This window comes from Haliotis rubra, unplaced genomic scaffold, assembly GCF_003918875.1.
Source record: "Haliotis rubra isolate DU_JTF1 unplaced genomic scaffold, ASM391887v1 Scf402, whole genome shotgun sequence".
NCBI classification, from domain to species: domain Eukaryota; kingdom Metazoa; phylum Mollusca; class Gastropoda; order Lepetellida; family Haliotidae; genus Haliotis; species Haliotis rubra.
Genome location: NW_025767083.1, coordinates 808,231 through 836,067, shown reverse-complemented (window position 1 = coordinate 836,067; position 27,837 = coordinate 808,231). Strand labels below are relative to the sequence as shown.

Sequence of the window (27,837 nt, the reverse complement as noted above, 5' to 3'; positions counted from 1 at the left end):
AATTCATGCTTAGATAATTATGTCAAAGCATGCATGACGAAAGTGCTTGTTCATACGGCAATATACGTTGTTCATGTACTTAATGAAATATACGCCCAAAGTTGGTAAATATCGAGGACCATAATCATTAATACTGTCTGGGCATGCATTTCCTACATTAACTGTATCTGTGATAGATTCAGTGGTGTAAAATCAGGCATTGTGTCCCGTGTCATCCCGTTAGTGGGGACCCTGTTAGCGCAAATCCTTCTAGTCCAGAGTCCGTTAATTCAGACGCTATTAGTCGAGGCACCGTCACTCGATCGTTTCCACGTTTCGATCCTTATAGTGGAGAGCCTGTTAGTTCCGATCACGATAGTGGAGACCCCGATATTGTAAGGATGAAAGTCTCTTACCCTCTGACGTAGTTACAGACGTAGTAGTTGCCGTCGCTGCACAAGGCCTGGCCGCATCCAATGCGAATCACATCGTCGTTTATGATCTAAACATGATGAACAACATTTACGGTATATATAGAATAAAACTTGATACCGACAGGTCCTTGTAGTAGTTTAGTGACGGTGATGGTGTAGTGATGGTGATGGTGTAGTGATGGTGATGGTGATGTTGCTGGTGTGGTGATTGTGATGGTGTAGTGATGGTGATGGTGTAGTTATTGTGATGGTGTAGTGATGGTGTATTTTCAGTGATGTTGGTGGTTGGATAGCGCTATTTACTAACCTGTGTGTGGTGTCCCACAGCTTGACCAGTGGTAGAGCCTGTTCCGAATTGAAACCAGGCTTTTTCTCCCTGCCACCCATCTGTGATGGCACTGAGAAAGTTGCTGTACCCCCAGGCCACGTTCTGCCCAATAGCCACGCCAGGGAGGGCTGTGGAGGAGCGAGTGAATTGGGTTTAACGAAGCGAAGAACTGTATCAGCTCCAACAGAGAATATCAGTTTGGTGTGATAGTGAAGACCAACTGACACATGTTGTACGTATTAAGACCTCCAGGAAGTGCTAACGAAAGCTAATTTTTTTGTTTCTTTTCACCAATTTAATGATCGTAAACGTTGTTACCATATTCACATCCAAAGAATAATGAGCATCAGTGCAAAAGAATACCCAGTCTTGACTATCATCAGAAACTATTCCTTTTGATGCAAAATGATGTCTAGCAAGGCATTCCCACAACATAGTTAATAATACAGTCATGCTACTCTCTTTAACGCATTTCAACAATATTAAATCAACCCGACGTAGATGTGTCAAAAGTCGAGAGGGACGATTCAGAGATTGATATGGTAAACAGCCTTCCACGCCGGGGTCGATGGACACAGCATCAACATCAGCATCCACTGAACTCTCAGTATAGTCATCACTAGCCACATGTCTGATGGAGGAGACTCCGACCCGGAACCCCGACAGAGGATTGTTGTGTAGTTATTGTGTTTGTGTGACGATGCTACTGATGAAACCAACAGATATAGTTCTCATTCCACGCACACTGAATTATTGTAGGATTTATTTGGTGTCATTTATCTGGCACATTAGCTCGACAGCGTTATTCGGGATCAAGTGCATCCATATTTTACCAACTATTGTATGCTTTGCAAGTTCAATATTTAATCTCCGCTCCTGTTTCGAAATCATTCAGTTCGAGTGTACACTTAATAAACATAACCCTGTACAGACATCAGCAGACGTGTTAAATTGTACACAATACATCGCTGTAATGGAATCAATGCCGTCACTAAACCAACAATACTGACAATGAGCTCCAACACTTCTGTCAGTGGTGTTTACATACACGTTAAACAAAATCCACGTTAGCACGATAAACGCGATATACCACGTGGCGGACACTGACATGCTGCACATTCCTTTGCACTGACTATTTGTACTACATAGGAGACCGGCAAATATTTGGATAGAGTGGTTGTAAACATTATCTTCTGAATCGTCAGTTTCTACACTGAATTACACTGACAGTATGATAATACACCCATCTACATAGTACTAGCAGAGAGCAACTACACACACAATACGTATAAAACACTGGTCTTTGTAAGGGAAGATATTCATTGGCCAATGACGGGTTAATAGGAATGAAAGATAGGAAAGAAAAAAATATCACGGAAGCTGTTCCTCTGAACAACCACTCCATGAATGCAAAACTGGACTTTACTAGACTAGCGGTTTCCCGTCTATGAATAACATTGAGACCTGAATTAGATACGAATTAAGCAAACCCGTACTACTGTAACGCTGTGTAACTTATTGTCCACTACATGGCTGAGATACAGGGATGCGTGACGGGGGCAGAGTACTTACCACTGGCGGCTCTCTTTGTGCCTTCGGACTCGTGTCCTTGCGTACATTGGCGGGCCCATTTAGCAGCAATAAGTGCCACTTCCTCGTCCCACGACTGCAACAAACAACATGTATGAGAAATAGTGATGTTCACAGTGAGGCATGTAGAGTAGGGACAGAAACAAAGCACACGTAAGATAGCCAAGTGGCCTTTTACCGAGCTCTCACTGCTTGAAGTCCATACTGGTAATATCGGCCGTCAGTGAGTGAGGGGTCTGGAAGCCCTAAGTGATTGTTATAATTGGTTTGCTTACAAAGACAGTACAAATGACACCCTGCCCCTACCAAGGTTACCAGAAACCATAAGTAACTTCCTATGATACACGACATCAACTTACAGGAGACTTTTTCATAGGAATTCCTAGACAGAAAGGTAAGTATGTTCCACACAAATTTGTATAATTTCTACATTTCTCGTTTCGTAAATCACATTTGATGATATGTATGCATCATGCCTATGAAAGTGGCGTCTTTGATTGGCACTTATATATAGGTGATATATAGGAAGGCAAAGACAAAAAACGATAACATGAAACGTTTATGGGCAAAGGATTCCGCAGTATCACATACAGTCAGATTCTGGGACAAACAGTAGCAGCCCTGCCACACAGTTACATAGGAAGTAGTGATCCATGCTCGCACAAGTGTTCAATCTGATACACCTACCACCATAGGCATGGCGGCCGCAGTTGTCTCCTCCTGTCTGTGGCTGTTGTGTCTGTCGACGATGGCTTGTATGTCCTGTGGTGAGAGGGTTACTTCCGAACTTCCGGCAACGTCCATCAAACACATGGTATGGTCGTCTCGGATACTTGAATACTTGGCGTCACAGACCTGAAATAGCGTAACAAGAAATTAATTCAGTTTCTGTGGAAACTGGTTATCTGCCTGGACGGTCTCTGTTATATGATTCCGGATGCAAACGGTCTGGTGAAAATGCTTTCACGTCGCTAGCTCGTCACGCCCATCCATACTAACATTTTGTCTCGTAATGTGAAAATACATCATACCGTCCCTTTGCAGCTTTACATGGAATTAAAAGACACAACTTATGTGTATCTGCTAGAAACAGACACCCTACAACTCGAAGATTATATACACTCGGAGGACAATATCGTAACACATATGTTTTCATGAATGGATATTTTCTTTCAGCTGGATAGCTTGGAAAATTCAATTGCTTTCGTTGTTGATAAACCATATGATATACGGCCTCCTGAACTAATACTTGCTCAGAGGTGGCATGTTATTGGTGCCCGAAACATTACGAGGGTTATTGCAAGAGATGCGAGAAGCTTCCACTTCGTTGATAAAATATGAATATACAGCGGTGCGTTACTGACATCCTAAACAAAGTTGTTGTACCACATATCGATGACCATCCTCTAAACACAAGGCCAGTCTTCATGGATCACAATGCTAGGCTACATCGTGTTCGTACCGTTGGTGATTTCTTGAGCCAAGCGGCCGTAGCAACTCTGCCTTGGCTCTCCATTAATCCATATTTCAGTCCCATTGAGCTTTTGTGCCATTATGGTTATAGAAATACGACAGAGAGATCCTCCAGCACAAAACCTGGGTGTATTGTAAGAAGACTTCCTTCAAGAATTGATCAGAAGGTGAGGGATGTTATAGTTATTGTGTTTGGTGCACGTTAACCCAGATATCGATATCGTGATTGGTTATTGATACTCATGCGATTTCCTGAGGATTGTATACAAAATATTAAAAAGACCGCACTTGTTAACAGCATACAACCATAGTTATCACCCCTACAAATAGAGTCAATTTTACCATGTTCGCTTCTCTCAATAAACTGCAGTTTTCGTTCCTTTTGCGTTCAGATTAGTAATTTAATTATTCATTGAAAGTCAATTTATGCAGACACTAAGTAATTGTGGTTTGGATACGTTCCTTTGCTATGCTTAATGGCGGTATACGATACTATAAACTCTCTTGGGTGTTTTCCATGTGTATACTCTGTAGCTTGTGGGTTCACGAGCACCGTATCTGTAAGTACTAAAACCTTGTAAATGATTGATTTGCCTGTATATGAACTCAACTGCTAATCCATTGATTAGTTTGTTTGTTCTTTCTATCAAACATTAGTTGATTCGTTCAATCATTGATTGGTTGGTTGAGTGATTGCTCATCCGTCCGACCGTTCCCATTATAGCGTTTACCTATGTTTCTTCAACTGTCATTAAATCTTCAGATTTGTAAACGTAACGGTTATGTCTTATTAGTCGGTGAATGGTGAAATCAACATACCATCCTTGCTTTGCGGGAAAAAGCTTTGTGCTGAAGATCTGAAAAAGGCAAACGATTCATATTATTCGTATATATCAGAATGAAAAATTAATACAATGATTATACAATGTCGAGAATATTTAGGGGTCAAACCACTGCTCTATCGGACACATACATCGATTACCATTAAAATATCATTTGGAAATATCGATATCTCACTTCATGAACAACATCGATGATAGCATATCTGTTGATTCGAGGACTTAGTCCGCATTTTAAGCTGTGCAATACTGTCGAATAATATAAGGTGATTTTAGAGCCATAATATTGAACTGTGGAGCAAAAGAATCTATCCCCCCAGATTTTGTTAAACGTTTGATTTTGCATTGAAAATATATCACTCTGGAGAAATTGTACCTTAACATAATCTACACCGTATAGTCATAGCAAACCGATTCTTTATATGCACACTGTGTTATTATTGAAAATATATCACTCTGGAGAAATTGTACCTTAACATAATCTACACCGTATAGTCATAGCAAACCGATTCTTTATATGCACACTGTGTTATTATTGAAAATATCTCCCGCTGGAGAAATTGTACCTTAACATAATCTACACCGTATAGTCATAGCAAACCGATTCTTTATATGCACACTGTGTTATTATTGAAAATATCTCCCGCTGGAGAAATTGTACCTTAACATAATCTACACCGTATAGTCATAGCAAACCGATTCTTTATATGCACACTGTGTTATTATTGAAAATATCTCCCGCTGGAGAAATTGTACCTTAACATAATCTACACCGTATAGTCATAGCAAACCGATTCTTTATATGCACACTGTGTTATTATTGAAAATATAATTTCATTAATAACCCAGTTTCTCATATTACACAATTGGTGATGGTGTCCTATTCATCTATATTGGATCATGTTTTTACTTTTTTCAAGTTCCAGCCTTGATGGGGATCGTGACCGCAAGTTCATTTCTAGCTTCAGTCATCATTAATATCATGCACATTTACAAAGGTATTAAGTAGAATCTCCACATTAGCTTTAATCTTCTAGACGACAAACACGTAACAACTACCAGTGAGAGAGACACTGAAGTGCTTAAACCGCCCTATTGTATGCGTATAAGTGTGATTCAGGAGACAGCCAGTCACATCTGTCTAATTCCTCACAATACCTTGTTAGTCGATAGACATACACGGCAGAGATACACGGGATAGAAAAGAGCCAGCCACAAGAATAGATTCTATTAACTTTTCTCCTTTAGATGTCCATTTTAAAGAAACAGAGCACAATAACGATTCTTTCTGAAAAGTAGGTATGTTTGTACCTAAGAGTTAAATATTTGATGTCAATATGGGGTATTTGTGTAACCGTCACAAGGTGGGCGTGGCACCTTTGTCATTATAATGGCGGTAAAGTTTCCACCTGACATATATTGACATACTTGGATGTGCTATACATTAAGATGTACGTACTGAATAGTTTATTGCAAGTGGGTAAATCCCATGGCGTCATACCCGGCCAACAACGCCGTAAAATGTCACAATTGTATGCACTATATTGACATTACAATATGACACATGAAAGAGGGGGGACATGCAGACCATGAAGGTAGAACATTTATATTATGAAGTTCATAGGGAAACTGGTTGAAATTTGTTACATGAGGTTAACATTATACAATCCATAATACAAACATCTTTAGTCACAGTGAATTTAGACAATTTTATCTGAATGTCCATGTCTTGAACTTGACTTTTAAATATAAATGTTTATATAAGTCACTGGATTGATTGTGTTTGTCTCTGCCTGCTAACTGACTGTATTCGGGTCCAGTGTGTCTGGATTATGTTCAGGTTGACTGCCGCTGTCTGTCCCAAGGTCAGCTCCCTTCAGTGGTAGTATTTCGCTGGTTGAATGTTTGCTTTGGTGTAATAGCAGAAATATAGGATTACTGTCAGAAGTATTTTAACACATGTTATATTTGTGATTACACATTCTTAATAATCACAGATTCTAGTACTTTTGTTGGGTTGAGTACCATCCGGGATTTGAGCCCACACCCTCAGAGACAGGCACCAAAATTGAGCCATCTAACCCACTCAACCACCACGGCCTCCACTTACTGAGAAAGTGTAATCTAAAATATAACGTGTTACATTTGACCACTTTCTAAATGGCATTGTGTATTCACAGAAGTCGTTTGTATCAATATGCTTTGCGCCTTGAAATCAGTAGCATTGAAGCTGGTTGATTGATTCCTGACACACCTGTGGGTGAGAAACCCATTTGTAATAACAGGTATTAAACATACGCTCATGAAATCAAATTTCAGGTAAGTGATAGGCTGGATGATGCCCCAAGTTAAGTTTATGAAAGACAATGTTCCTGATTGCGATTCCGTGTAATTCTTCAGTCGACTCGCGGCGTCTGTGTCGAAGTGTAACGGTATCAGAGTGTTAATAGATGTCCTCTAAGCTTACCTAGTTGGCATTGTGATGAGGCATGTAATATTCCACAGATATAGCTGAAACGTGTCTGTGAAGGGTCACACTACATGCAGGTATGAGTGAGTGAGTGAGTTTAGTTTTACGCCGCTTTTAGCAATATTCTAGTAATATCACGGCGGGGGATACCAGAAATGAGCTTCACACATTGTACCCATGTGGGGAATCGAAGCCGGGTCCTAGGCGTAACGAGCCAACGCTTTAACCACTAGGCTACCCCACCGCCCCACATGTAGGTATGAACATTAGGGAGTACGCCAGCATATATATATACCGATGGGCTACATCGGTAATGAAAATAAACAAAATATGATCGATTCCATGATAGAATGATGCGATGTTAGGTTGTGTCATATACAATTTATCCTGCAACTCGCTCGTAAGATGCCCATTAAAACAACTAGAATGGTACATTAATGGTGTCTGACATTTAGTAGGTAATCTCTATATTGGGGTAAATGCGATAACGCTATCTGTTATAAATGGCATGTTATCCATGCAAATGGTGTATATGGGTAGGCGTGCACAGTGTACCACCATCTGTTCCTGTCTTGCGGCAGGCTTCCTATATGTTGCCTTAATTTGCCGATACTGTGACAGTGTATGTCATGCTGGCTATATTGCTGTGGTTGTATGTGTGTTACAGTCATAGTCCCCGACGTAGGGACAACGTTCAACACAGCCTCCTGGTGACTAACGCCCTGCTTTCCCCAATATGAAGCACCTCCTTGTATGCTCAAGGGGCGTGTAGACAGGTATATTGTAAACTGCCCCTTGACACCGTGCTTCCAAACACTGGTCTGATTCAAACAGAAAGGCTGGCGAAGACACGCATGGCCCACAAAGACACAATGGGGAGGAGGAAGTGACCAACACGCAGGGGGTCCTGGCAGTCCAGCGTGAGATACGATAAACTCCTGGTAATCCCACAAATCAAAGGAGAGAATAAAGGTGACCTTTACCATCTGATGCCCACACCGCCTCTTCACTCGGTCGGTGATCTGGCGCGTGGTAAAGGACATCTCGGAGAAATCATGGCCTCCTACATTAGCCATGTGATAAATGCGACAGACAGCCATTACATTAACGTGAGTGAGTGAGTGATTGGGTTTAGTTTTACGCCGCACTCGGCAATATCCCAGCTATATGGCGAAGGTCTGTAAATAATCGAGTTTGGACCAGACAATCCAGTGATCAACAGCATGAGCATCGATCTGCGCAATTGGGAACCGATGACATGTGTCAACCAAGTCAGCGAACCTGACCACCCGATCCCGTTAGTCGCCTCTTACAACAAGCATAGTCGCCTTTTATGGCAAGCACATGGGTTGCTGAAGACCTATTCTACCCCGGGTCTTCACGGGTCCCATTACATTAACAGTAAGAGTGAGTGAGTATGGTTTCACGCCGCTTTGAGCAATATTCCAGCAATATGACGGCGGGGGACATCAGAAATTGGCTTCAGATTAATAGTAAGAACTAACTAGTTGTCCGTCGAATCATGAACCAGTATATATAATGAAAACAATGTTTTGTAAATCAGAAAACAACTACGTTAGTAAGTATCAGCTTGTACTATACTAATGTGTTTTATCAAGGGAAAGAGAGATAGTTGGCTGACTTTGAGTGCCGGTGTTTCGGTGCCTGACTCTGAGAGTGTTTGTTCGAATCCCGGCTGGGACTCAACCTAACAGAAGTACAAGAATCTGTACATTACATAGAAAGTGTGCTCGCAAATATAACATATGTTACAAGGGATAAAGTGTCAAAGGTGTCGACACTCCTCCAGTTCGAGCTATGGATACCAACATATACAGTCGACAACACTGAGGAATTCAAGTTCAGAACTGGAATTTTTTTAATAGTTGATAAGCAAACTTTCCTGAATGTTTTCCTTCGGAGTGAGTGAGTGAGTGAGTTTAGTTTTACGCCGCACTCGGCAATATCCCAGCTATATGGCGAAGGTCTGTAAATAATCGAGTTTGGACCAGACAATCCAGTGATCAACAGCATGAGCATCGATCTGCGCAATTGGGAACCGATGACATGTGTCAACCAAGTCAGCGAACCTGACCACCCGATCCCGTTAGTCGCCTCTTACAACAAGCATAGTCGCCTTTTATGGCAAGCACATGGGTTGCTGAAGACCTATTCTACCCCGGGTCTTCACGGGTCCCATTACATTAACAGTAAGAGTGAGTGAGTATGGTTTCACGCCGCTTTGAGCAATATTCCAGCAATATGACGGCGGGGGACATCAGAAATTGGCTTCAGATTAATAGTAAGAACTAACTAGTTGTCCGTCGAATCATGAACCAGTATATATAATGAAAACAATGTTTTGTAAATCAGAAAACAACTACGTTAGTAAGTATCAGCTTGTACTATACTAATGTGTTTGATCAAGGGAAAGAGATAGTTGGCTGACTTTGAGTGCCGGTGTTTCGGTGCCTGACTCTGAGAGTGTTTGTTCGAATCCCGGCTGGGACTCAACCTAACAGAAGTACAAGAATCTGTACATTACATAGAAAGTGTGCTCGCAAATATAACATATGTTACAAGGGATAAAGTGTCAAAGGTGTCGACACTCCTCCAGTTCGAGCTATGGATACCAACATATACAGTCGACAACACTGAGGAATTCAAGTTCAGAACTGGAATTTTTTTAATAGTTGATAAGCAAACTTTCCTGAATGTTTTCCTTCGGAGTGAGTGAGTGAGTGAGTTTAGTTTTACGCCGCACTCAGCAATATTCCAGCTTTATGGCGGCGGTCTGTAAATAATCGAGTCTGGACCAGACAATCCAGTGATCAACTGCATGAGCATCGATCTGCGCAATTGGGAACCGATGACATGTGTCAACCAAGTCAGCGATCCTGACCATCCGATCCCGTTAGTCGCCTTTTACGACAAGCATAGTCGCCTTTTATGACAAGTTTTCCTTCGGATCTTTTGAAACCCTGGTGTCACTTTGTTCAATACGACCACACGTTATGTATTTGTCCTTACGAGATTAAAGTCTGGATTCTAATGTATTACCACATACAAGGTGCATATTCTGACAGAAATACAAACACAAATTAATTCAGTAACGGAATATGTTTGGAATGTATTATGAATTATAATTACATTCAAATATAGAGTAATATATATCATAGAGACATGTATCCTAAAGTTGGCAAGTGTTTGGTGTACTAGATGTGGACACAATGTGTTGTTTCCGTGATGTGTGTTGCTTTTTTGGGGATACTTTTTCAGTAGAGACTATTTGTGTCTATTAAAAAATCTTCAAAATTTATTTTCGCCGGGTCTTCAACACACAACTTCAGTAGCAGCATATTTCCTAGTTGAATGTCAATACGTACACCTGCTTAAGATCACTACAGGCGGTTTGATAGCCTAATGGTTACGTGGGTGCTTTCCTGATTCCGACGTCCCAGGTTGGATCGCCACATTGGTACTACATACTCTGGTGTCCCTCGACATGATATGAATGGTACTTTAAGCGGCATGTAACAATACTCACTCATCCATGAAATCATCACAATTATCCACTAAGAAAAATGAGCCTTTTTGTTCCTTCTTATATAAACAGATATTTATGTAGAAATATCAACTGTAGCACCTACGCAATGAACTGCAGTAAAACCGGTTCTGGACATACTGTCACATATAATGTCATAATGTTACATAATATCTGTCATAAACAACCCGATGTGCAGTGTTATGATCAATTTAAACGTGAACGTGCACATTGCCTTATGTGTCAAACGTGCTTGAATTCGTGGTCTGTTTTGTCATTGGTATGTTAAATCCTGCTTAAAGTCGTGCGTTTACAACAACATTACCTGGCTCAGAACTGGCTATGAACTTCAGAAGATAGCAATAATCAATTACAAGATATGCATTTTAATGTCAATTAAAAAAAGGGATTTTTGCATAAACGATTTTTAAAATATTATTTGCTAATTTGGATTTTGTTCTATCCAAAGTTATGTGTGAAACACATGCTGATAATTTGTCGAATATGTCTTATCTAAACATTATTCAGAATATTGATATAATATAGCGTCAAAGGTAGAGGAAACCTCGTCTTGACTTTCTGCGAAACAGATTCCACCAATCGCAAATTAATAGGCACAATAAAGATAAAAATTCTCACAGATAACTTGTCATACTTTCTTAATTCTGAGCATAACATCAATATGAAGAAATCTAATAACATCAACATATGTGTCTCATATAACAATGACCTCACCTTCAGAGACGGAATTTCTTGAGTAGAGCACCAGAGTGAAAAAACCTGCAGCACATAGTGCTAGGGCTACGGCAGGGACAACAGCCTTCATCCTCTCTCTCCACCACCCGGGTCGACACTGCGTCTAATTGGATGCGTGCAAAGGTACCCGCGTATTTATTCAGAGGACCTACACCTCTCGCGTCATAATGGACGACCCCCATCATGTAGGTTCCATTCATTAGGGTATGTCGTATATATGCCAATATGATGTTCATAGGGGGTACAGGGTCTGATGTAAATTACAACCACAGACGATGTATTGGAGTGTTATGTTTAAAGCAAAATACTAGACACTGTGTATTTTCTCATTCGGCATTGACTCACGACACTTTTGAAGCAGTATTAGTCGGGTTTGACATATTTGCCTACATTTGTTGTCAGGATACAAAGACTATCAAAGCCAACGGGGAAGGTCCTGAATCGTTTCCTTCTGTTCCGTCGTTTACCTAGACGTCTTATTGAATGCTGTCACCGTTCTCAAACATGGTTCACAGAGAAACATATCGCAGTCGTGTACTGTGCTCAAATATATATAAGTTGAAATAAAATACTTGTCTTCTATACATAATGCATGCATAATTACACGTTGGTTTTCAGATCTCAGATTCTTATTTGTGATCTATCCATATGAGCATCACTTAACACAACATGCGACCCACACTCTCCAAAACCATTTCTTCAGGTGGTTCAGAGAAAAAAAACACACATAATAACAAACTTGACGTTAACATGATTTTGATCTGTCAAACGTCAACATCAGATGCGAGTTAATAAATACTGGTGAAAGGTAAACCAATAAAGCAGGCCATTTTTGAATAAGTAAAACGCCAATGCTGGTATAAGCAAGACCTCCATATATTTAGTGAAACAAATAACTCTGCTTCATACCACCAGGCTTTGATGTGCTGTGACCAATTAGCGGCAGAACCGTATGCAACCGACCGAGGAAGCAGAGTATCCGGCCATGATGAGCAGTTTTGATTCCATATCACTGTCAGACACAGCTTAGTGTCAACAGCATCTGAAGATTTGGACAATACGCTGTATTCAAATGAGTACAGGCCCAGGTTTCTCGAAACAAACTTAAGATTTTACTCAAATTTCAAACTGAGCTTGACAATTTGAAACAGCTGAATTTTTAACTCAGCTGCATTTTAAAATAAAAAAGTCCAAACAACTTTAGTAATCTATCCACCAAACTCAAATCCTTTACTATGTTTGAGTTTAATATCGATTTCAGTTCATTCTGGGAAATGCATTTTCCTGCGTTCGCTCAAATTTGAGTAAAACCTCTAACTTAGGTCACAACTCAGACTTAAGTTTGTTTTCAGAAATCAGGGCCAGGTTTCATCTGGACATCTCTGGTGGTTGTGCTAGGACCTATAGACGACCAGGAGAACGCTGTTTGGGGTGACAGTGTGATGTATGTAGTGTAATAACAAATCCTGGGAGAACACAACTCATCATGGTTTATGGAATATTGACAAACGTCATGGAGAACAACTTCTTTTCTTTCGTAAGACGTTGTTATCAAAAGGTTTATCAACATTGTATTGTCCAACATTAAAAACCACTCAAAGAATGTTAATGTTAACCACGTCGTTTTAGATCATATTCTAACTCTGTGAAAGTGACGGCATGTAACATACGCCCGTGACGTAAACCCGTCCACGTGTTGAGGCAGCCTAATATTGCTGGCCTTCCAATACCGACTGTCTCTACAAGCCTCTCGACTACAGAACATAACTAGAAAAGGTGATTTGGAAAGGATACGAACACGACTGAATCAGTTGGAAACGCATCCCGCAAAATGATAGAACCTGCCATCTCTGTAATTTGCCTTCAACAGCTGATGGATTCCATTTAGCTATCTGCCTTCTCTCAAATTAGATCTCATTGTCTGGAACGTACCATATCATTGTATATTTGCTAATTTGTATAAGATGAAATCATTTTTCGCATCCAACAAACTGTCTATTCTTAAGAAATTATCAAAGTTTATATTTATCAACAATCGTGTTAAAGCTATGCAGAAACTGTAAATTATACAACGACCTTCCAACAATGGCATCAACTCTCCCTGTAATATGTATCTAATGCTCTCTTACCACCGTGGGTGGTTAAAAAGAGAATAAAAGATTGATTGAATAACTTAGTACGACATTAGCTGACATTAGGAACAACATCTACCAGGTTGTGTTCAATACGTGGGCGTCTTCAATGCCCCACCGCTACCTCGCCCAGGTCAATGCAAATGGTGGTCACACCCGCTATAGACAAAGTGCATTGAGTAGTTACACCATGGTTCTTTCAGGGCGAGTCTGACTCCCTGTACTAGGTATGGGATTAATCAGTGTTTCAACACAATAACATTTACACTTCATTACATGTTGCATAGTCACTTTCACCGTCACTATATTATCAAAGTCGCTCCTGGTCTGATTAAGTCTAAGTAGATGCTCAGTAGAGAGAGACTCGTACAGAACAATGTGATGACGTCAGTGGGTATTCATTAGACATCTCCACGTGGGAGACGTGTTACGTTCATTGTCCACACTGCCCTTCCATCATTACCTCACAGTCAAGATAAAGAATACATCCTTTCAGTTACTTTTATTTTTCTCTACAGGACACATACTTTCGACCAAGTGTAATTCCGTTTCTGCCACCAGAGGTCCCTTCCTTCTCTCCTGTTTGACCTCTGTGGGCACTACTAAAGCTCTGCACGTGGGGTTAATCCTTTTGTGCCTCTAGTCAAACAACAGTAATTGAAACCAAATAAACACACGCGATGGTCCAGGTAGCGAGGCCAACGGCCGGTCTTCCTGTATGTAGGGGTGGGGTACCGCTAACGGCATCCTTACTGATTAGCATGGGATACAGCTTGGTGAGGCATTAACATCACTGCATTGGCATTACAATAGCAGCAAACAATATTGCTGAGGTTTGCTGATGTGTTACGAAATATTCAAGCTTGGCCAAACTGTCTAGTGATTGACATTATGAGCATCGATCTACCGGGTCACGATGACATGTTACAGTATCAATCAAGTCAGCAATCCTGATCATGCCGTGAGTCGCCTGTTATGACAAGCATGGGTTGCTGAAGACCAAGTCTAAACCTGATCTTCACGGCTTTACCCACAGGCGATATCTTGCACACATTTGTATCATATCCAGCATTGATAGTAACACCGTTATATCCATAAACCTTACGTATGTTACTCGTGTACCAAAATATAAAGTAATACTAATGGTTGGATGGGTTCAGAGGATGGGTTTTAAGCCGCTTTTTAAACATGTCAGCAATATTAAGGCGGGGAACACCAGAAATGTCATTGCACCGTTTTTACCATTGGGAATCGAAAACGTACCTTTTGCGTGACAAGCGAACACTTTATCCTCTTAGCTACCCCACCTCTCCTGACAGTAGAGCGTTTAATGAGATAGAAACGTTCTTAAATGTATTACCATTACAATTCGTCACAGTTTCAGTAATGTCGGATATATTTCATACAAAAAGTCTTAATGGTTTAACACTATTTCCTCTATTTCACTATTTCAGATTCATGCTACATTACGAAAAATTGCTATATACTAATTGTTATATATTTTTCAAAACGTCCTCACACCACTGCCACATAAATTATAATACTAATATCTAATAAACGGTTAAACTATTAGTTATTATAAAGTTTGTTTATTAAAGCGGAATAAAAATAGTACGGTTTCTGATTTTCAAAAAGACATGAGAAAGAAATAATACAGATAGGGACATATACTCAACTACTTTAGAAATGCAAAAACCCAAACTATGCTTGAAGTAATCTGACTGACAGATAAACGTGATGTACACCGAGAAGCACGTGCATCCGGTTATCTCCCATTTGACAGACACCCATTTGACAGACACCCAATTGACAGACACCCATTTGACAGACACCCAATTGACAGACACTGAACTAGGAGGTTAATTAGGGTAACACCTACGGGTATAATAGAACAGTCCACTTTCTAGTGAGTAGAGTAGGGTGAGCCTGAAACAGGTTCGTTACTGAGAGTTTTGATTGTGGGTAAATAGAACTTTGTTGTGATTAAATGATAAATTATTTCTCTTCTCAAAATTGATGAGAAACCTGCATTGCCTTGTAAGATACGAATAATACCAATCAGTGTTCTAATTTTAACAATACTTTCTAAAGATTGTAACAGTTTATTCTTTGAGTAGTATACAATATTTTAAATATTTATTCTAAATAAATCGTTATTAAGTGCACTAGTCATATATCTCAATATTGTGTGCAAAACATATAATTTCTTTATTCCATATGAATAATATTTAAGTTCACATTTGTCTTTATTTGATTTATATGATTCAACATTGTCGCAATTTCTAACAGCTAAGCTAATGTTTTCAATAATGATCCCCACTCCCGTTAGACTAGAAGGTTAAACCGAAATGTTTATGAAAATATAACTGTTTTCATATTGCAGCAATAAAAATTACATTACTGTCTTTTCGTCCATCTTTCAAAATAAATACTATAGCTTCAGTTTGTTCCTGAGTTTTTATTTGGACTATTCCATTATAATGTGTAGGTAACAGGTAGTAGATAATTTGTTCACTGAACCGTAAATGTTGTTTTTAAGGTGTCTGCGAACTGGCTGTGAGCGTAATGGGAAGACACCCGTATGATCACGTGACCCATCATTTGCTGAAACTTTTATGAAAATGCATAAAACACGGCTGTTCCACAACACATTGACAGATCATTCAACTGTGTACCAAAACTACACCGAACGTTTGAACAGCACCAACTGTACATAACAATGTCACGTTTACCACCTGTTGAGAGAGAAAGAGTTGTTTGGTTTTTCTAAACTGGTTTGTCTACAAGTCAAGCGGCCAGATGGTCACAATTCAAACTGGCACATGATCGACCACATCCTACACAACCATGTGTCACGACCCCGGTCCAAGATCGTCACATCGTCAGGTTCAAGCCGGCGTTCAGAACAGACACTACCATTCGTGGAAGAAGGGGTATCATCAGATAGGACTGAGTTCGTGTTCTCTTTATCCAGATTTCATCTCAGTCATGAGGATGGATGAATCAGAGTCCGGCGTCGACGTGGAGAACGTATACGTAACGCTGATTGTTGAGTTCAGCAGCTGAACCGCTGGGTTTGTGGTATCGCTATGATTTGAAGAGAGATTTGGCCGAGAGCGTGGTCGAGTTACACTTCAAACGCTTTCAGCGGAGGTACTGAGAAATACATGTACAGCCGTTCCCTAGATCAACGTCTTCACATTTTGCAACAAGATAAAACACGACCCCATACTGCTAGACACAGCATGAACATCACTCCTGTCCTGTAGTGTCTGTGCTCAACGCAAATGATGGCCATACCCGCGTACTCTGCTAAAGGCCGCTGTCAAATCCGATAGTACCTCTTTTTGTTCGTACATTATATTTCAATAGGGAAGTTATGCTACCAATGTACCATCATTATAATCTCATTCAACGCTTTTTAGTCACAAATATAGGAGGGCCTGATACCAGTTACCGAAATTGACTATGTGAACGGTTTGAGGGCGTGTGAAAGTTAACGTCGACTCCCAGTCAGTGTTGTCGTTAATTCATTGTTTCACTAAATGAAGAATAACTGCTTTTTCTTTTTCTTGTGTTTCCATCTTGACTGACAATTACAATGTCAACAGGGACAAGTCCTTTTCTTCATTTATCACGGAGATGAAACGTTTTATCCGGGTGGTGCGTTTCTAAAGTAGTTCAGTATTTTCAGGAATACAAAGACTTAATCTTGATACTAGGGAATATGCTTCTACAGATAAGCTGTTGAGCAAAGGAAAATATGCGCTCAGAACGTGGATTTAACGCATCATTACAAATGTTATCAAAATGCTACGAGACAGAAATCATTCACAGAAACACCGCAAAACATGACTATGGGACATATGGAACGGAATATATCATCCTTGAATAACTATTTCTCATCTGTTTCATGTCTGGTATTATCAAACATTGGTGTATACTTTCTTTTGCCGACAGCTTAGTTGATAAATTTGCACAAGTAATAACATGGCATGAAGTGGAAGTGATTGACTCCCAGTTTACACATGAAGGAGGGGCAGGTTCCCCAAGCGCCCCTCTCTACATTGAGCATCAGGTTCCACAGACCCATGTCTACCTGTATGGTCGTCAATGCTAAGTATATTTAACTATGGGAGTTGACGGCTAGAAGTACTAAAGACGGGCAAACAACGCCATCATCTGAGAGAACCTTATGAATAAACACACCGTGGGACTGTCCAGTGTTTGCTACATGTCTCTTGTATAGGGTCACAGTACCGAAAAAACAAACATATCGCTTCTGTGTTCAACGTTATTACTGTTACCATCGACTGACACGAGACCGTTGGGGTATGAGGAAGTACACCAGTATTTTAACTGTTAATAATAACTCGACAAACGTTGAAGACGAAGGATGCTTTTTCAAATAAACGTTGATTCTGCGCTTTATCAACTTCAGCAGAAAGAAGAGAGGGAGTGGTGGAAAATGACAAAATTCTTTGTAAAAGGTCCATATTCGCCGTCGTGGCTGTGTGTAGAGGGGGCAAGGGTACATGGCCTGATGGTGAGCCCCACCAGTCCGACTGTGTGTAGAGGGGGCAAGGGTACATGGCCTGATGGTGAGCCCCACCAGTCCGACTGTGTGTAGAGGGGGCAAGGGTACATGGCCTGATGATGAGCCCCACCAGTCCGACTGTGTGTAGAGGGGGCAAGGGCACATGGCCTGATGATGAGCCCCACCACTCCGACTGTGTGTAGAGGGGGCAAGGGCACATGGCCTGATGATGAGCCCCACCACTCCGACTGTGTCAGGACTACTCAACCTCTATGGGCAGCATTTTATTTTCACCTATAAATTATGATAATAAATCATCTGATATTGTGACATCAATGTTTTTTAAACGTTTACATATCTCGCGGTCCCCCGTTATTATACGTTATGCCATCATCATACCCGCACGTTTCAACAAACATCTTTCACCTGAGTCACTTTTCATGTTCTTTTTACATCAACTGACACGTTCTTATTTACCGTCATACTTCGCCAAACGGTGTAAGAACAAAAGCTCACTGTGTCTTGAAAAACCCAACTGTATAGAATTGCAAGTCAAGTTTTTCAAATGACGTAAGTTGTTTTTAAGGATAATGCTTTACCAATATTGAGGGGCGGTGGGGTAGCCTGGTGCTTAAAGCGATTGCTCGTCACGCCGAAGACGTTCGATTCCCAACATGGGTACAGTGTGTGAAGCACATTTCTGGTGTCACCCGCCGTGATATTGCTGGAATATTGCTAAATGCGGCGTAAAACCAAACTCAGTCAGTCAGACTGTTGGACGGTATTTCAGGAACATCATAGCCTGTTGACAAGAAAACTGGTGGTGGTGGTCATGGGCGGATCCAGGAATTTTCCCTCACTCATTCACGAATATGGACCCGTGCATATACTGTTTATCATAGAGGTTTTTCACTTGTGAATACAAGCATGTAACATTTCTGGACCTTGTCGGTGTGTTAGCCTAATGGTTCGCACATCATGCTTAAGGCCTGGGTTCGATTCCCCTTACAGGTGTAGTTTGAATCGTGGTAACGTTGTTGGAACTTGCGAAATGCGGCATAAATCCATATTCATTCACTCACTGTTGTCTATGGACCGTGCAGTTATGCCATTTGGTTCTTTCCATATATATAAAGCACATTCCCTTTCAGATTTAGAAGACGTATCCTAACAGATACTGGACGTACCACACCACAAACATAATCTCTTTGTCTTGAGAGTTGTTGCCATGGAGATGAACGTTATTGTCATTGTGACGACATAAACAGTTAAAATACACCTTATCATTAGTGATATAAGTGATGGTTTGTAACATACACGAAGCAGGTGCTTGTTTAACTTCTGTAAGAGGCAATTAGAAGTTGGAGTATTAAGGAAGGCTAACAAGACATATATATGGATGAACAGCTTATTTACTTCTTTATTGCAGTGACAGCGATAACGGTGTTACAACCTACACCTAAACGTCGCCCTCGCTGCAATAACGAAGTCGTTCATCAATAGACCGTTATCCTTCCTTAGTTGTTTGTATGAAAACTAGTAGATTGAGCACAGATTTTCATCCCTTATGTCTACTGTTGACTTATGACAACACAGCAATGTCCAGAGAAAAAGGTTGTATTAATTCAACAAAAGCATCGAATGTAAGTAATTGTGCATTATGCAGTATTTATTATAATTGATCCATTATATACTACTCACACTTTGCCAAGGATCACAAAAATTCACAACTTTAATTTACTTTAACGTAGATTTATAATTTGAAATTGTATCCATTTAAAATTGGATAAATAATATGGTAACCCCTCTTTAGGCAAACAGCCACTTTAATCTAACCTTATGCACTTGATACATGAATAACCATATAAATGTTTTTCATGGCGCCAATGAACCATTTTGCAAATCATGGAATGAGTCATTGACAAATTGAACAACACATGTCAATAGCAGGTATGGGATCCACAAGATGCAATACTGAAACCTAGGATCCATGCTTGCAATATGCTTAGGTATTTAAACCAAATTTGACCGCACATAATTGTTTTCTGTTGAAGCCATGATTTGATCCTTATCAAAGTGTGGATAGTATAATACATCACTTTGTTTAACTATTGCAGTTTAATTAAGAGTTATTAACATTTGGGCACATCGTCACACCAGTCCCACCTAGGACGTCTCGATGCCCCGTTGTAGCACCAGAGTCGGCCGGAGGGACGCACACCTCTTCCCGAGGGGTCTCGACAGTAGTTCACGGCCAGGGCCGCCGTCTCACCCAGGTTCTCAAAATGAACGTCCGAGTAACGGTGTCTGTTCGGAGATTGAGAAGTCCAGTTTTGGCACGTCAGACCACTGTTGGTCGTAGATAGTGTTCCCTGGTAAAGTCGGACGCCGTTTCTCGTCAAGTAGCAGCTAGTTGCTGAAAACGTAAAATCGTAATACTTAAACTGACAGATAAATAGTTTTGTTGCGTTTGTCTGGTGTATAACGCAACTCCGAGATATGCCGGCTGTATAAAGGCGTCTTGTAACTAATCGAGGGTGGGTCAGACAATCCAGTGACTGGCATCATGAGTATCGATCAGTACAATTGGCTATGATTACACAATGCCATTTAGAAAGTAGTCAAATATAACATATGTTGGGATAACACTAATCCCGGATGGGACTCAACTCAAAAAGTACTAGGATTTGTACTTTACTAACAATGTAAAGTCCTAAATATAACATATGTTACATAATACATTTGGCATGTGTAATATGTATCAACGAAGTTAGTGACAGTAACGACACGATCCTTATACGTGAAGTTCTAAATACGTCAGTTCCATCTTTTATGTGGGATATATCACAGCTGCCATGTAATCGGAGTGGAACAACATGTCGCAGTTGGAACGAATGCCCAACCTATCAACTGGACACTGAGACACAAAGTGGACATTCATGATCATCCATGAAATGAGCCGTAATTTCATTCGCCACTTGTATGCCCACCTCAAATGAATGGTAAATTCCATAAATGTAACCCAACGCCTAATGCAGCAAATAGTAACAACACACGTCAATCAACGATTCCGGATTTTGTGCTTTAATGAAGCTGAAATAATCTGTTACTTACACCGCCTCGTAATACTCAAAGCAGTCCTAGCCAGAGGCGATCACCGCAGCTGGCTCAACACTATACCCTCTTTGAAAGGTACCCCATTTGTTCATCAGTTAAAGAAATATTCCTAGCCCTTGTTTTCAATTCTAGGAATGATTCAGAGTGAGAGCTATGTGCTACTTTCAATATTTTTTCAGCCAGTGAAGATCCGTGTTGGAATTAGTCTTTAACAACCCATGCTTGTCGAAGATGCGACTAACGGGATCGGGTGGTCAGGTTCACTGACTTGGTTGTCACATGTCATCGTATTCCAACAACGTAGATCAATGCTCATACTGTTGAAAGATAAAATAAAAATTAAAAATCCATAAATGGGGTTGTACATACGAATCAACATCACTGTCAGTAGTAAACAAGCAGTACTAAATTAGGACATACCATCAGTACATGATAAGTTGGTGGGTGTCCAGGCCCCGTCCACACCACACGTCGAGTTGTACACACTGCCTCCCGTGCTCACTGATCCCGCTCTGCACGTGTAAACCGCCATCTTGTCCACAACTAACACGTCGGCGTTCGGTACATTCGGCGGTGACATGCACAGCTCGACTGGATGGTTGTAAGACAATAGTCAGATTAAAAGTGAAAATAGTAAACAATTAGTCCTGGATACAATGAGACTTTTAACGGAACAAACACTGAAACGGCATTAATGTATAACTTGGCGTAAGTGGGTATGAACCACCATATCAAGGAAATAGTATAAATTGTCCTGGATTCAATAAGAGGACAGGGACAGGCAAATAGTATTTAACTGCGCTTAACATGTCTAAAGAAAAAAATATTACATTTACAATGAACCTCAGTTTAATCAGCAGTGAAATTGATCTTGTTGCATTTTGACTCTTGTTCCTTAAAGATATCTTGGTGTTGTTACGCTCATAGTCCACAGGTTAGATACTCGTGGCGAGTCGGAATCACGAGAAGTGGACTCACAAATAAACGTGCGATGTGGGCAGGAACACAAACACTGGTGTGTTGGGATAACTCAACTCTGTAGGAACTGTCCATAGGCTAACACCTAGTCTCTGAATATATATAATTTTGATAGTAACAAATGAACCCATTTAAATTGAAAAGAGCCCCAGTGAGTTGGGAAATTTCTTGAACCTTAGGAAATCTAGACTTTCTTCAGTTAGGCCTTTGTATTTCAGGGAGGGTTAGGCACTAGGGAAAATAATGTGGTTCAGGGGCTATGAGACAGACAAGAACTGTCCACTGTCCAATGAGCTACGAGCATGTGTGTTGTTTTATGGGTGTGGTACCCGGATGTTCCCGTTTGTATCCGGGAGTAAAGGATCTGACACGTGTTCACCAGAACGAAGTATTCAACAAGAACGAATTTCCATGCCCTTCAGCGAAACGCTCGTTTCTTTATCTCTGGTATACAGAGCTTTACATATTACTACTATGATATGAAATTTGGGGAGATGTTCTTTTCATAGAGCTTCGTCATATATCCACTACAAAGCAGGCATTACACTTACATGGACATGTAGCTGTAGCCACTGTTTAATGATCCTTAACGTTTTTGTTCAGTATATATTAGAATAAGAGGTAATGAAACCAAGTCTTCAACTCCTGTTTTTAGAGCACCTGGTGTTTGAGTGGCCCATTCAAATAGTTTTCACAGTTATTGTGCATTTTAAGTGCAATGAAATCTGTTTCGGTGGATAATAGAAACTAAATATCCTCTGGCTTTGATGTTTATAGTCAATCATAACATGACCGCTACAAGATGGAACTAACAGTGTTATAGACAGAATGACATTATGTGTCAGGAGACATACCCGATTCTTCACAGAAGTCCCCAGTGTAGTTTCCCGGACATGCGCACTGGCAGACGTCATCCTGTAGAGTTCCGCCATTGTGACAAACTTTCTCACACCCTGTGTGGAGGGAATGTAACAGAATTCACGGATGATAGTAATAAACAGTCACATTATTAGAATGTGTCACCGCACAGTTCTTACATTATGACGTGTTGACTAAAGCGTATCTACTAAGGATATTATTTGAATAAAAGTGTTTTATTTTTCGTCGCTTTGTGGGACACTGACCACTGACGTTGACAGAGGATTCAAACCTACGATCGTCACTGCAAAATGGGGTGACATACGCCTCTTGACCTGTCATATCCATACGGTTTTGAAAACTTCCGTCACATTCGTGGTAACACTCTCAAACTCCCTTCTGCTGCCTCAAAACACAGAAACACAGATAGTACATAACTATCGCTATAGACTATCTACTATTTAACATGTGCAGAGAAGGGTGCATTTATTTGAAGCTGTCCCTGGCATACCTTTATCCCACATACGGAATGTCTATTGAATTGGATAATGAGATAATGAACTGAATATGCAACATGCCAACACGAGGGAGCGTACTCACTGGGAGCGCAAAGGCCACACAGGACCGGACACACATTAGACAGGACCTGGTCACTACACACAAACGCCGCGAGAGAGGCGACACAACCTGGCGGGTCGACGACCAGGCTACAATTAGCTGAAGCCAAGAAGAATTAAGCAGATTACCTCTTTACCTCATGATATTATGGTTGCACAAGAATATTAGTATATTTACATTATTATCTTTTTGCAAACGATTACAGCCAAAGATCGTGTTGGCAGTAGTAACAGCAACACTTTATTTTCAGCTAAAACTATTTACATGTAGTCACCGTGATCGGTTACCTCACGGTTTGGGAGTACACGCCAGAATGACTAAGTACGGGTGACCACCATCAATATTGTGAATTTAGAAAATCGCATGCATATGACTCTTAATACCCAAATATATGTGCTCTTAGAGCATGCATTGAGCATGGATTAATGCGCTATATAAATTCACTATTATTATTATTATTATTTCATATCCTTGCTCAAGTTTCTGAGGATATAATTATTAGTCAAATCATAATTTATAGATTGTGTAAGAAACGTCAAGTTTTCCCTACAAAAGATTAGTCTACACTCCGCGTTCTAGCCTTGTCTAAGGATATCATTCCTTCAGTTTCAGATCTGAGATCTTACTCAAATGTTACAATTGAAAGTCACTCGAAACTTCAAAGATTCATATAGTTGATAATGCGTGGGTGTTAATATGGAGATTGTCTTACCTTTCTCACAACGTGTTCCGGTATAGATGCCTGGGAGGGGGCAGAAGCACCCGCAGGTGGAGGGGTCGATCAGGCCGCCATTGAGACACGTCACAGACCCGCAGTCGGGCACTACAAGCACACAGGAACTACTGAGTTACTATACACTGCACGGTATTGTATAATCCAGTTCTTGTAATATCGTACGCCTGCCTCTATAACGTTACATTTAGTTAAATAATTACGGACATTCCTGAGAATTTAACATTCAAGTCGATACAAGTATTGAGCATAATATGCATCCAAAAAGTTACTATTCAATGCTTTCACAATTATATGACCCATGTGTACAACATTTGTATAAGAAATCTGGAATGTGTATCACTTGCAGTAAGGCGTAATGCATGGTTTACACATTTTGTCTCTGAACCATCAACAACCCTTTACAAAACCGTTACGTTATTGTACTCTGACAAGACATAGTTCAAATATTCATTATGTACTGGTACTTTCAAATAAATACTACATTGTTTATTGACATTCTGTTACTTTTTCGTAAGAGTAATGAAACAGGAACTTAAATACACCAGCGAGTGGTGAACACAGCGCACCTTGCGTCTCACATTGGTCGCCTGAGAATCCCACAGGGCAGCCACAGGTGCAAGGGAGACTATCCTGCGTTCCTCCGTTCTCACACGTCTTGGTGCACTCTGTATTGTCAAAAGGAAAGTAGTTCAATACGAGTTAGTGCTGCACATGTCTACTGGTGACGTGACACATATTTGTAATTAGTAACGGATACTGGAGTTTACCTTAAGGCTGTCGTTGTACAAAGCGACCTTAACGCAAAGACTTGCGACCGGCGTAGCGCTAAGGTGATCGTAACTCACATACCTGAACATAGACTTACGACTGGCGTAGCTCTAAGGTGATCGTAACTTACATACCATAACATAGACTTGCGACCGGCGTAGCGCTAAGGTGATCATAACTCCCATACCTTAACATAGACTTACGACTGGCGTAGCGCTAAGGTGATCATAACTCCCATACCTTAACATAGACTTACGACTTGCGTAGCGCTAAGGTGATCATAACTCACATACCTTAACATAGACTTACGACTGGCGTAGCGCTAAGGTGATCGTAACTCACATACCTTAACACAGACTTACGACTGGCGTAGCGCTAAGGTGATCGTAACTCACATACCTTAACATAGACTTACGACTGGCGTAGCGCTAAGGTGATCGTAACTCTAATACCAAAACATAAACTTGCGACCGGCGTAGCGCTCAGGTGATCGTAACTCACATACCTTAACACAGACTTATCGTAACTCGCATAAGGTGATCTTACGACAGTCGTACTAAGGTGGTCGTAACTCACATACCTTAACATAGACTTACACAGTCGTAGCGTCCACATACCTTAACATAGACTTACACAGTCGTAGCTAAGGTGATCGTAACTCACATACCTTAACATAGACTTACACAGTCGTAGCTAAGGTGATCGTAACTCACATACCTTAACATAGACTTACGACTGGCGTAGCGCTAAGGTGATCGTAACTCACATACCTTAACATAGACTTACACAGTCGTAGCTAAAAAGGTGATCGTAACTCATACCTTAACATTGACTTACACAGTGCTATGATCGTAACTCCCATACCTTAACATAGACTTACGACTGGCGTAGCGCTAAGGTGATCATAACTCACATACCTTAACATAGACTTACGACTGGCGTAGCGCTAAGGTGATCATAACTGATCGTAACTCACATACCTTATTAACACAGACTTTACGACTGGCGTAGCGCTAACTCACATACCTTAACATAGGACTGATCAACTAACCTTAACATCTTACGACGGCGTAGCGCCATCACATACCATAACATAGACTTGCGATCGGCGTAGCGCTAAGGTGATCATAACTCCCATACCTTAACATAGACTTACGACTGGCGTAGCGCTAAGGTGATCGTAACTCACATACCTTAACATAGACTTACGACTGGCGTAGCGCTAAGGTGATCGTAACTCACATACCATAACATAGACTTGCGATCGGCGTAGCGCTATGGTGATCATAACTCCCATACCTTAACATAGACTTACGACTGGCGTAGCGCTAAGGTGATCATAACTCACATACCTTAACATAGACTTACGACTGGCGTAGCGCTAAGGTGATCGTAACTCACATACCTTAACACAGACTTACGACTGGCGTAGCGCTAAGGTGATCATAACTCCCATACCTTAACATAGACTTACGACTGCTGTATCGTTAATTTGATCGTAACTCACATACCTTAACATAGACTTACGACTGGCGTAGCGCTAAGGTGATCGTAACTCTAATACCATAACATAGACTTACGACTGGCGTAGCGCTAAGGTGATCATAACTCACATACCTTAACATAGACTTACGACTGGCGTAGCGCTAAGGTGATCATAACTCCCATACCTTAACATAGACTTACGACTGGCGTAGCGCTAAGGTGATCGTAACTCCCATACCTTAACATAGGCTTACGACGGTTGTATCGCTAATTTGATCGTAACTCCCATATCGTAACATATACTTACGACTGGCGTAGCGCTACGGTTGCTTTGTACAACGGCACCCTGGATACTTGGAAGTGATCTAGACCTTATTATATGTCAGCTTGTTCGTTAACTGGACACACTAAAAAAAATACGAAAAACAATATACATTTACAAGTATTACACGATACTGTGTGTCAACAAATGACATCGTCTGAGCCCAGACATTTTCTCTCTATTATATAGAAACATATCACACGTTGATCTAGGGATGGAATTATGGTAACCCCTTCAGGAACTCACTGGGAGGACAGTTCCCACACATGACTGGACACAGCGAGTGGTTGAACAACTTCGAGGACGCACAGAACTGGACACCAAACAGTGGACAGAACACACGGTCTGACGCTGGACATTCTGAAGTAGTAAGAAAAACATGGACACCAAACAGTGGACAGAACACACGGTCTGACGCTAGACATTCTGAAGTAGTAAGAAAAACATGGACACCAACATACTCAGCAGTATTTCAGCTATGTGATGGCAACTTGTAAACTGACTAGACAGTCGTGAAGGACGCTACAACAATCTGACGAAATCAGGATACAGGACGATGACAGCCTTCAGTGATCTCAATATACCAGCAGGTAGAATACGTTGAGATCGTGCTTGCTGTTCAACGATTCAGGAATAACAGTAGAACTAATGAAATAATATCAGAGAGAACTTCTGATTCAGATAAAGTAATACCCTTCAGTTTGTTCTTGAAATTGGTACCAATTCATGTGACAGGCGTATACCGCGAATATGTGATTTCAAATATTCCGATTGATGATCCGAACATTGCCCGGAACATACTGCTGAGTCAGCAATATACTAGCTATGTCACAGTGACCTGTAAATCATGTGGTGATCATGGAAGTCACTGTA

At 40.7% G+C, this 27,837-nt stretch overlaps 2 protein-coding genes and 1 long non-coding RNA gene across 6 annotated transcripts in view; all 3 read right to left on the bottom strand.

Moving 5' to 3' along the window:
• Positions 1 to 11,496, bottom strand: part of LOC124287606 (neurogenic locus notch homolog protein 1-like) — a 39,101-nt gene extending 27,605 nt beyond the window's left edge. For all 4 annotated transcript variants that reach the window (XM_046724098.1, XM_046724099.1, XM_046724101.1 and 1 more), the window contains exons 1-6: positions 11,393 to 11,496; positions 4,624 to 4,661; positions 3,019 to 3,186; positions 2,314 to 2,407; positions 721 to 869; positions 396 to 481 (exon numbers count right to left, since the gene is read on the bottom strand). In XM_046724098.1, the coding sequence (XP_046580054.1) occupies positions 396 to 481; positions 721 to 869; positions 2,314 to 2,407; positions 3,019 to 3,186; positions 4,624 to 4,661; positions 11,393 to 11,483 (626 nt within the window). In that variant the 5' untranslated portion in view covers positions 11,484 to 11,496. The remainder of the gene's footprint in view (positions 1 to 395; positions 482 to 720; positions 870 to 2,313; positions 2,408 to 3,018; positions 3,187 to 4,623; positions 4,662 to 11,392) is intronic.
• An 8,546-nt stretch (positions 11,497 to 20,042) lies between these two features.
• Positions 20,043 to 23,742, bottom strand: LOC124287616 (plasminogen-like). Its single transcript, XM_046724117.1, has 4 exons — positions 23,636 to 23,742; positions 23,032 to 23,130; positions 21,620 to 21,790; positions 20,043 to 20,498 (listed from the first exon to the last, which is right to left on the bottom strand). The coding sequence occupies exons 3-4, from the start codon at positions 21,777 to 21,779 to the stop codon at positions 20,215 to 20,217; spliced, it is 444 nt and encodes a 147-aa protein (XP_046580073.1). The 5' UTR covers positions 21,780 to 21,790; positions 23,032 to 23,130; positions 23,636 to 23,742; the 3' UTR covers positions 20,043 to 20,214.
• A 627-nt stretch (positions 23,743 to 24,369) lies between these two features.
• Positions 24,370 to 27,314, bottom strand: LOC124287622. Its single transcript, XR_006901290.1, has 3 exons — positions 27,211 to 27,314; positions 24,956 to 25,054; positions 24,370 to 24,476 (listed from the first exon to the last, which is right to left on the bottom strand). It is a non-coding gene; the product is annotated as an uncharacterized LOC124287622 (long non-coding RNA).
• Between the last annotated feature and the right edge of the window lie 523 nt (positions 27,315 to 27,837).

Coding starts and splice junctions, on each gene's coding strand:
- LOC124287616 (XM_046724117.1), bottom strand. CDS start 21,779: ATGTCACCGCCGAATGTACCGAACGCCGACGTGTTAGTTGTGGACAAG. Junction 20,499..21,619: donor CAACTTATCATGTACTGATG/GTATGTCCTAAT, acceptor TTACGTTTTCAG/CAACTAGCTGCTACTTGACG.